Here is an 11910-nt window from a genome sequence, read left to right on the forward strand (position 1 = left end):
CAGACCTCAAACACCCTCGAAAACAATGGAGGTTGCAAACACTGATCATGGACTCTGCTCAAGCAACTCAGGATGGAGGATGTTGCAAACACTGAATGGACTCTGCTCGAGCAACTCAGGATGGAGGATGTTGCAAACACTGGATGTACTCTGCTGGAGCAACTCAGGATGGAGGATGTTGCAAACACTGGATCTACTCTGCTCCAGCAACTCAGGATGGAGGATGTTGCAAACACTGGATCTACTCTGCTCCAGCAACTCAGGATGGAGGATGTTGCAAACACTGGATCTACTCTGCTCCAGCAACTCAGGATGGAGAATGTTGCAAACACTGGATGGAATCTGCTCGAGCAACTCAGGATGGAGGATGTTGCAAACACTGGATCTACTCTGCTCCAGCAACTCAGGATGGAGGATGTTGCAAACACTGAATGGACTCTGCTCGAGCAACTCAGGATGGAGGATGTTGCAAACACTGGATGTACTCTGCTCCAGCAACTCAGGATGGAGAATGTTGCAAACACTGGATGTACTCTGCTCCAGCAACTCAGGATGGAGAATGTTGCAAACACTGGATGTACTCTGCTCCAGCAACTTAGGATGGAGAATGTTGCAAACACTGGATGGAATCTGCTCGAGCAACTCAGGATGGAGGATGTTGCAAACACTGGATCTACTCTGCTGGAGCAACTCAAGATGGTAGAGGTTACAGACACTGGATGAACTCTGCTCTACAACCAAACATCCCATACATAGAACCAGTAGACTTCTGACCTGCACCATTTAACTCGATCGCGTTTTTTGATGATTTTAACAGGAAAGGTATTTTTAAATTTTTATCATGTTGCTACTTTAGCATGATCAGAGCAAGGCCTTCATTGTCAATTTACAAACAGCAATGTTGTATCAAAATGATTATTTTGTTTCCAAAATGTATTTATGAAACAAAAACAAAAGATGAAGGTATTATTTGGGAGAGAAAAAGCACAAAAAGGCCAAAAGAGATGTTTGGGTGTGTGTGTGTGTGTGTGTGTGTGTGTGTGTGTGTGTGTGTGTGTGTGTGTGTGTGTGTGTGTGTGTGTGTGTGTGTGTGTGTGTGTGTGTGTGTGTGTGTGTGTGTGTGTGTGTGTGTGTGTGTGTGTGTGTGTGTGTGTGTGTGTGTGTGTGTGTGTGTGTGCGCAAGGATGAAGGGTGGGGAAGAGTTGGGGATTAAGAAAGAGAAATTGTGAAAAAGTAAAATGAATGGAAGGTGAGCAGAGAAAAGCAAGGGTAGAAGAGGTTCATTATAAATGTCAGGAGGAAAAAGGAGGGGGAGAAGGAAATGTAATGAACAATTAATGAATGGAGGGCAATGGGAGTAAGGTACTCGAGTAAAGAACAATATACCATAGTAAATTTAAAAAACATCATGAAAATTGACCTTTTTAGCCTAGACAAACGCCCTAAAGTGGAATCTGGATAAAATCAACAGAACGTTGATCAAGGTATGTTAAACACTGGAGGCAGCGAGTTGAAGCTGACATTTCGGGCGTTAACCCTTCATCAGAGAAAAAGAGGGGAAGTGGTCTTCAGGAGCAAGACTAGTTCTTCAGTCTATCCAAAGTAGAGAATGTTATTCCTGAAAACTGATGCTATTCATTTACTTCCTGTAATCTCACAAAGCATCCACATGAGCTTTTTGGCGGAAGTTCTGCGCACAAAGGCCCATCATGGCATGTTGCTCGCACTCTGTACACAAGAGGGTCCACATCTCTGTTGAGAGCATTGCAAGCCCATGGTTACTGGACCTAAGCAAAACTCCTCGAACTGGAAGCATTGCACCCCAGATACTGCAACATATTTAGAGTTTCCTGACCTTGACTTACATCGATCCCAAACCGAAGTGAAGATCACCATGGATTTTAAAAAAGAAATGAGGAACAGAGCCATTCATCGTTACCCTCGTTGATGTTGATGCATCACACTCTCCTACAGAGCATCGGTGCTGCCGAAGCAGTTTCTTGGCAAGGGTTATACTGGGTGGTTTGCCATTGCCTTCCCGGGGTTGTTTGTCTGTGCTCCATCCTTTATCAATGTTGAGCGCCAAGCAAAGGAAGCAGCTCTTACCATTTTGAAAGTCTTTGGGATGACTCGGCGGCGGTTCAAACGGCGGGACTCCAAGCGGATGCTCGCTCATACCATAACACCACTGAGTTTGGTGCCAGCGTTACCCTCGTAGAGAGAACAAAACTATCTCATTCAGACCATGTAGATGCCCGTGCGATGACGTACAACAAAAGGCCAGAGGGCAAGTTGCGCAACAGAAAAGGGCACCACCAAAACACAGAGTGTCGGCCCACGCATGCCGGCACCAAGGAAGGCCAAAACAAAAACGTCAGTCATGAACTTTGAATATTAGCATTAAAAATATCAAATTGTTAAAAATGAATGCACATGGAAACCACAAGTGTTTTGACAACGAACAATGGGCCATTGAAATGACGACGAGATTGATCATGTGCATTTGAAGGAACCAAAGCATGCAATTCGGCGTTGTGGTTTAACATGGCGCAACTACTTCCGCAATCACATCAATTAGTTTCATGTTCATAATAGTAATCAAGAGGACATTACGCACAGCTCAACAGGAGCCGCAAGTTAAGAAAGACTACCGTACACAGTAGATTGCAAATGGCAGATATTCCTTTTAAAATAATAAGGAGCAGCATCCTCTATTTAAAACCGACAACACAATGGAGTGACGAGTCCATGCGGATTACGTTCGTGTTGCCTTGGCATCGTCCGACAACTGCCTCAATGTTTGTCCATGTAGCATCATTGGTACCAACCTGGAAATGATTTCTTCCACCTGAACATTTCTCTGTGAACGGCACCGAGCAGAACATCTCCCGCTCTGCAAGCAATTCACTGGCGGATATAACAGAACAAATCACATCCATGTTTCTCTTACAATATCCACATCAAATTCTATAAGTTTGACACCACCATCTCCCGCCTCGTCCACCTCCTACCCCCCAGTCAGGGAGAGATCAACGGTTTTATAGAATCATTCAGGCAAGACGAGGAAGCAGAGTGAATCGGAGAGCTGTGAGAACCAGGCGAATTTGTCGATTTCTCTCGGACAATCATGCGTTGTTGGCGTTGACAAGTCGCCCCACTGTGTGGCCATCGTAATATCGCTTGCTCTCCTGTTCCTGGTGGAGGTCCTCAGTTCACTTCCTGGTCCAGATCCACGTGCTTGGCAAGCAAGGGATCGCTCAAATGAGGATTCCGCCCTTCAGAATTATGACCTAAAGTCAGCCGTCCTGTCTGCTGGTGGACGTTAAAAATCCAATGGTATCTCTCAAAAGATTCGGCCAATGTATTCTGGTACCCTTGTTAGCCCCGTCTCACTGAAGGTGGACGGGGGTTACGTTTTCATCCCCGCCTGCGAGCACGATATCTCAAAAAGTTGGAGGTAGATTTGGACAAAACTTGGAGGACAGGTTGGGTGTGTGGAAAGGAAGAATTGATTAAATTTTCGTGAAGATCCGGATCCGTTTATGAGAACTTTTTAATTGTTTTTTATTTTTTTTTTTTAAGTGATTCTTAACCATTAGGATATGAGGCCAAATACGATAGTTCAAAAAAGTTGTGGACGAGTTATGACAAAACCCGGTGGGTGAATTGGTTAGGTGACGAGCAAGCGGATTAGACTTTGATTTGGGTCCAGATCCAGATCCGGCCGATGAGTGGGTTACAAAATGTAAACTGTTCACCCTGGTGGACGTAAGTGCTCTACAGAGTGCCGTTCTAGTTGTATTGAGGGATATGCTATCCTGGATCGCAACGTGCTGCTCGTGACCTGTCCAAGGGTAACTTCTCAACTGTGGATGCTCACAATCAACAGTCCCCAGGAATACTTTGATACCCCCTCCCTTCACCAGTCGAGCATAGAAATGACAACAACCACTTTGCTAATAATTGCGCCTTATTCTGCACAGTTTTATCAACACAACCAACAAGCTCTGTTTGACGAGCTGGAAAAAAAAAATTAAAATTAAACACCGATCTATTCATAAAACATGAATTCCAAGCAAAATTAGCCTCGTCTTCTGTCACAGTACATTTCTAGAAGGATTGCTGATGAAATATTCCCCATTACGTGGTGGAACGCTCATCATCGCTCAGATTATGAACCTCATTGGCTTCACAACAAGCCAAGATCTGTACTGAGCAGAACATACTTTAAAGATGGCCTGAAGAGACACAATCTCAAATGGACAAGTTATTTCCCAAAAATCCTCAGCTCCTCTCAACATACAAGGTCAGGTCGGGTATGGGAGCAGAACGTCGCTACGTCCACTTTCCGCCGGTACTCCAGGGGCCTCCGTCTGGCCATCCTCCAAGCAGATGCCAGGCCCATCCCCATCTCCTTGAGATGCCGATCAACCTGCTGCAACCACGAGGCGCGTGGTCGGCCCATTGGCCTCCTCCACTCGCGAGACTCCCTCGCCGAGAGAATCTGGTGAGCAGGATCAGCGTCAGGAAAAACGAGCCACATGTCCATACAGCCGTAGCTGACACTCACGGACCATGCAGGTAACAAATCTCATTTGGGTTTCTCTCAGCCGAATAATAATGAGTTCCAGCTTCTTGAAGTTCTGTTCCTCCCCGAGTCGTGCAAAGGGAATCCACGTCGTCACCATATGCGAGACCTCATGTCCACTTGCGAACCTTTCACACTCTCTTCACATTTGTCAGTTGAACTTTCCACTGGTGGCGTGCACACCTCCGTCCTTCTGTTTTTGGAACGGCATCAACGTTCCAGGAAACATTTTGGACACATTTCAATGGACGTTTTGACAAACCAGACAAGCAAAACAAATAAAGAGGAAGAAGATACTGCTGGAATACAATAGCACGGTGCAAATTGCAAATGTAAATCAATTGACAACGAATCATTGAGTTTCAAACTTCCAACAGTCATCAAGATGTCAGCATTGCCATTTGGTTTCAGGGATGGTTCCACAGGTAGATTGGAGGTTAGGGGGATGTTGGACCCAAATGTGTCAACATTCGATATATATATATATATATATATATATATATATATATATATATATATATATATATATATATATATATATATATATATATATATATATTCGACAAAATAGAGAACTGCTCAGGGCATTACCTGCTACATATATACGAGTACAACAAACAGAACACAGGAGTATATATATACACCCTATCATTAGACTGTGATGTAAAGGTTGGTGTTGGCTTGACGGTTCGAGTGGCTGGCTTGCGATCCTAGAGTCCTGAGTTTGAGCACCATTGGCTGGTGAATGAACACCAGGTGGGGTTGACTCAGCCTGTCATCCTTCCGAGATCAGCGAAATGAGTACCAGTGTACTGGTGGAGGGGCACAGCATCAGCCAATGATGATATCTGCAGCCTTGTGTCGTATACGAGGAGGAGGAGGAGGAGGAGGGAGACTGTGATGTTAACAAATTTCATGCTTTGAGAAACAAATTGCTTCAGCACACAATCGACGTCAGATGTACAGGTAAACGTACGAGGAGTTCAGGTATGAATGGCATTCGTGTATCCTCTTATCGCTAAATTCTCAACTAAAAAAGCAGGTTCCGGTACTTTCTTGAAAGCTGTGCTTCGGAAGAGCCGTGGATCGAGAAGAATGTCGAATTCTCATTCGGCGCTGACCTTGCCATGCTCAGATGAACACCAAGGAAGAGACAGAGAGAACGAGAGAAACCGAGTTATTACCGACTCGAGATAAGTTATAATGCTTTTTAAAAATCATTGACAAAGTCGTTTGTAAATATTAACTAAAATGCAAATATTGACTCGGTATCATAAACGATGGGTTCAGTTGATGGGGTGTGGATCCAAGTGCAGACATTATGGTCCAAATGGTCGACTGCGGTGTCCAGGACTTCAGGTGCATTGTATTTGCACTCCGAAGAGGTTGATAGAATTCGGAAATTGCTCGGCATGTCGAACTGCATTCTGTGGTCGAGTTGTTACAAATACCTTGAAACTGAAGGTAACCCCAACTCGAGGTATTCACCCGACGCAGGAGAGATTGTAAGATACCTGCGTAGAAGCAAAAAATGTGTGACGACACCGAGCCAATCGGAAAAATAAAAACATAAGAATGACCCGATGGCTGAGACTACATGGTTTGGGTGAATACTGAATATATTTGTTTCTAGCTGAGCGGAGACCTCCCTCAACGTGTTGATTCGTGGTAAACTTACCCCACACCTCCTTCTCTGCCCCCAATGTTGAAATCGTTGCTTGTGTAAGACGTAAGAGCTGAATCTCTCAAGTCATAAACCATATTCATCCAAAGTTGCCGAGCATGCAACACCTGTACGAAGTGGAGTCTCTTCCTTCAAACAGCCTGAGGCACAGGTACACGTGTCACCTCTATCTCCTCGGTAATCCAGTTCATCCATCCAATCCATTGGGACCACACTCTGTGTAGAGCGTTGTTGTTGCCTAAGCAGTCTCCTTGGCTATTGGGCACAATCCTGGACGGGTCACCACTCCGACAAGGGATACCAGCAAGCTGGCACTCATTTTGCCGACCTCGGAAGGATGACGGGCAGAGTCAACCCCACCTGGTATTAATTCAACAGCTAAGTGGGATTTGAGCTCAGATCCTCGGATCCCAAGTCCACCACCCTGACCATGAAGCCAACACCAGGCAAATCATCATCATCATCATCGCCCAACCACAATTTCCATTACCATTCCTCCATCCCCCGAACCATGACCACAGAATACCATGACCCGAACCATGACCATGACCCGAAGCATGACCACAGAATACAATGACCTGAACCATGATCACAGAATACTATGACCTAGACCATGACCACAGAATACCATGACCTGAACCATGATCACAGAATACTATGACCTGGACCATGACCACAGAATACCATGACCTGAACCATGACCACAGAATACCATGACCCGAACCATGACCATGACTATGACCATGACCCGAACCATGACCATGACCTGAACCATAACCTGTACCATGACCACAGAATACCATGACCCGAACCATGACAATGACCATGACCCGAACCATAACCAGTACCATGACCCGAACCATGACCATGACCTGAACCATGATCACAGAATACCATGACCTGAACCATGACCACAGAATACCATGACCTGAACCATGACCACAGATACCATGACCTGAACCATGACCACAGAATACCATGACCCGAACCATGACCATGACTATGACCATGACCCGAACCATGACCTGAACCATAACCAGTACCATGACCACAGAATACCATGACCCGAACCATGACAATGACCATGACCCGAACCATAACCAGTACCATGACCCGAACCATGACCATGACCTGAACCATGATCACAGAATACCATGACCTGAACCATGACCACAGAATACCATGACCTGAACCATGACCACAGAATACCATGACCCGAACCATGACCATGACTATGACCATGACCCATAACCAGTACCATGACCACAGAATACCATGACCCGAACCATGACAATGGCCATGACCCGAACCATAACCAGTACCATGACCCGAACCATGACCATGACCTGAACCATGATCATGACCTGAACCATGACCACAGAATACCATGACCACAGAATACCATGACCCGAACCATGACCATGACCTGAACCATGATCATGACCTGAACCATGACTATGACCCGAACCATCACCACAGAATACCATGACTCGAACCATCCCCACAACCTTCAGCAATGTCACCCCCGATCTCTTGCATCATCGATCATTCCCCAACAAACGACTCCAACTCCTCTCCATCAACGCCTCCCCATTGTCAGCCCACCCACTCCCCTCCAAGCTCGCCTCCTTCCAATCTTTACGTCCAACCATTCCGAGGCAGCACACTCACCGCTCTCACAGGCAGGTGACACCAGCCGTCGCATCGCCATCTCCCATCGCGCGGCCTCCGCCACGTTCCCGTCGAGGTGGTCGTGCGCGTCCACGCGGAACGTGCGCACTTCGCGCCTCCTCGCGCCTCCCCCTCCTCGCGGGTACGAGTACACGGACAGGTAGGCGGCGGCCGAGGCGGCGCTCGTGCCCGGGCTGCGAGCGCGGAGCGTGCGACATCCCACGACGTCGTGCAGCATCAGCAGGCTCCGGACACTTCGCTTCGCCTCGGGCCGCGATCGCAGGCGCCGGACGTGCAGCGCGTCCGGTGTGAGGCTCAGCACGTAACGCGAGCTCGCTCGTGGATACCCACCGGCCTCACCCCGCAGCACAACCTCGGTACTCGGGATCAGGCCGTCCAAGTCGGCCTCGGGGACGGCGTTCTCCACCGAAAGGGCAGCGCCGCCTGCCATACCTTCCCGAATGACCCGAGTCCGTCTCGCCTTCTGCGAATGAGCAGTGGGAGGAGAGAGGAGGAGGAGAAAGAGAGGAGGAGGGAGGAGAGAGAGGGGACGAGGGAGGAGGAAGGAGAGGATCAGGAAGGAGAGGAGGAGGACGGAGAGGAGGACGGAGAGGAGGACGGAGAGGAGGACGGAGAGGAGGACGGAGAGGAGGAGGACGGAGAGGACGGAGAGGAGGAGGACGGAGAGGAGGAGGACGGAGAGGAGGAGGACGGAGAGGAGGAATTATTAATCTTCTTCTTCTCCTCTTCCAGTTTCCGATTAATTTGTGAAAGTTTAAAAGACCTTGTGAACCTCCCACGCCGCCGGTTGATATTTTATAAATCTTGGTTTATGAAGGAGGTAAAACTATGTCGACGATCATCGAGTAAATTGCAAAGTTGGACAAACTCCCACAAATGTACGGTAAGTCATGTGACCTCGAGGGTTCAAAAGTCACGAAAAAGTCTCATAATGTGTCTGTCTGTGATTTATGTACAAGTACAAGTCCCTCCATGATCAGACTTCAGCCTCGTCAAGGCGGACTGTCATTCATAGCTAACAACTGTATCTCTGTATGTAGATGTGTATTTACATGTATGTATGTGTGTGTATGTATGTAGATGTGTAAATTATGTGGATTGTAGATGTGTATTTACATGTGTGTATGTATGTAGATGTGTAAATGTATGTAGATGTGTATTTACATGTATGTATGTATGTGTATGTATGTAGATGTGTAAATGTATGTAGATGTGTATTTACATGTATGTATGTATGTGTATGTATGTAGATGTGTAAATGTATGTAGATGTGTATTTACATGTATGTATGTATGTGTATGTATGTAGATGTGTAAATGTGTTAATGTATGTAGATGTGTATTTACATGTATGTATGTATGTGTATGTATGTAGATGTGTAAATGTGTTAATGTATGTAGATGTGTATTTACATGTATGTATGTATGTAGATGTGTATTTACATGTATGTATGTATGTGTATGTATGTAGATGTGTAAATGTGTTAATGTATGTAGATGTGAATTTACATGTATGTATGTATGTAGATGTGTATTCACATGTATGTATGTATGTATGTATGTGTATGTATGTGTATGTGTATTTACGTGTATGTATGTAGATGTGTATTTACATGTATGTATGTAGATGTGTAAATGTTTGTGTATGTATGTAGATTTGTATTTACATGTATGTATGTATGTGTATGTATGTAGATGTGTAAATGTGTTAATGTATGTAGATGTGTATTTACATGTATGTATGTAGATGTGTAAATGTTTGTGTATGTATGTAGATTTGTATTTACATGTATGTATGTATGTGTATGTATGTAGATGTGTAAATGTGTTAATGCATGTAGATGTGTATTTACATGTATGTATGTATGTGTATGTATGTAGATGTGTAAATGTGTTAATGTATGTAGATGTGTATTTACATGTATGTATGTATGTGTATGTATGTAGATGTGTAAATGTGTTAATGTATGTAGATGTGTATTTACATGTATGTATGTATGTGTATGTATGTAGATGTGTAAATGTGTTAATGTATGTAGATGTGTATTTACATGTATGTATGTATGTAGATGTGTATTCACATGTATGTATGTATGTATGTACGTGTATGTATGTAGATGTGTTTACATGTATGTATGTAGATGTGTTTACATGTATATATGTAGATGTGTAAATGTTTGTATATGTATGTAGATTTGTATTTACATGTATGTATGTATGTGTATGTATGTAGATGTGTAAATGTGTTAATGTATGTAGATGTGTATTTACATGTATGTATGTATGTGTATGTATGTAGATGTGTAAATGTGTTAATGTATGTAGATGTGTATTTACATGTATGTATGTATGTAGATGTGTATTCACATGTATGTATGTATGTATGTACGTGTATGTATGTAGATGTGTTTACATGTATGTATGTAGATGTGTTTACATGTATGTATGTAGATGTGTAAATGTTTGTGTATGTATGTAGATTTGTATTTACATGTATGTATGTATGTGTATGTATGTAGATGTGTAAATGTGTTAATGTATATAGATGTGTATTTACATGTATGTATGTATGTAGATGTGTATTCACATGTATGTATTGTTGCGGTTTTCGCGCCCGCCGGCGTGCGACGGCCACGTAACTCGAATCGCGGCACGTCGCCCACCGGACGGACAATCCAGTCGTGACCCTCTCGGACTAACGCCGGGAACCAGTCACGGGTGGACCTTTCGGTCTCACCGCGATCGAGCCAATCAGCCCCCGCGTGGGATAGGGTTGCTCGCCAAATTCGAACTACCTAAGTACCCACGCGGAGGGTAGACCGGGCGATCGCACCTCGCCGCAGGTCGACTTCGGACACGGGCCACTTAAGCGACCCGTTCCGTACTATCAGAATAACCGAGCGGTGTTATCGTCGACCTCGACGGTTCGATTAATTATCGGGCGTATTCAGCCCACTACCAACCCTTTACGTGAAGCAAGATGGGGATTCAATGGAGGAAAAGACGAAGCGAAGCGGGAGAACAGTTCAACAATAAAGCACATTTATTCGCGACGAACGGAAAGCACACAAATACAATTCCACCAAATGCACACAAAAAAAAGAAAACACAATTCCATTTACACAAAAAGCAAACATAAAAGTGAAAACACAGTGCAGAGCGAATACCGACTACCGAGCACACGGCAACACTTATACAATTCTACTTCACAGACGGCGCCGACAACACATACCCAAAACCAAGGAAAAGAAATACCCTCAAGAATGAGGCAGGCCTGAGGCCGAGACCGGGTCGGGCCTACCCGTCTGGTGATGAGACGCGGATCGGCGATGGCGCTTCTCTCCGCGGGCCTCGCGGACAGTGTCAGGCAGGGGGGTGGGAAAAGGGGCCCCCTTGGTCGCACTATCTCAGCACGGGGGGAAACAGGAGGGGGTTGCTGATGCTCGGGGTATAGAGGATCTTTATTATCCCTGGTGTGCGTCTCCACCTCGGCCAGGTCGCGCTGCCGGCCTTCCTCGGGCGTGCAGCTCCCGGCACCGACGCGAGCACCCCCTCGTCCGACTCTCTTCAGCTTCTCCAGCCACTGCAGGCTTCGGGCTCCAGTCTTCCACACTCGTCCCCTCCGTTCCGACTCCTTCTCGTTCTCGACTCCTTCTCGTTCTCGTTTGCGACTCTCTTCTGACTGACGAACACCGTCCTTTTATCCCCCCGTAACTTCGCCTTTGACCCCCTCCCTTTGACCTTTCACCTCGCTCCCCATTGGCCCGAGAAAAAGTGGGCGTGAAGGCTTTTTGATCCACAAATTTGCATATATCGATCGCCCTGGGGGTCGGGCCAGTCCGCCCCTCGCTCACCGATTGGACGGCAAAAAGTGGGCGTGTGTCGTTTTTGATCCGTTTTTGAAGCACAAAATCCGTGATTTTGTACACGCTGTTCGACGCGCGTTC

The 11910-nt window shown here is 45.7% G+C and overlaps 1 protein-coding gene across 1 annotated transcript in view; it reads right to left on the minus strand.

The window, feature by feature from the left end:
- Positions 1-8448, minus strand: part of SPHK2 (sphingosine kinase 2) — a 53873-nt gene extending 45425 nt beyond the window's left edge. Inside the window, exon 1 of the mRNA XM_085884813.1 lies at positions 7944-8448. Coding sequence (XP_085740939.1) covers positions 7944-8394 — 451 coding nt within the window. The 5' untranslated portion in view covers positions 8395-8448. The remainder of the gene's footprint in view (positions 1-7943) is intronic.
- Between the last annotated feature and the right edge of the window lie 3462 nt (positions 8449-11910).

Source organism: Eptatretus burgeri, chromosome 6 (genome assembly GCF_056783735.1).
Source record: "Eptatretus burgeri isolate ZD-2024b chromosome 6, Ebu_testis_v1, whole genome shotgun sequence".
Classification (NCBI taxonomy): domain Eukaryota; kingdom Metazoa; phylum Chordata; class Myxini; order Myxiniformes; family Myxinidae; genus Eptatretus; species Eptatretus burgeri.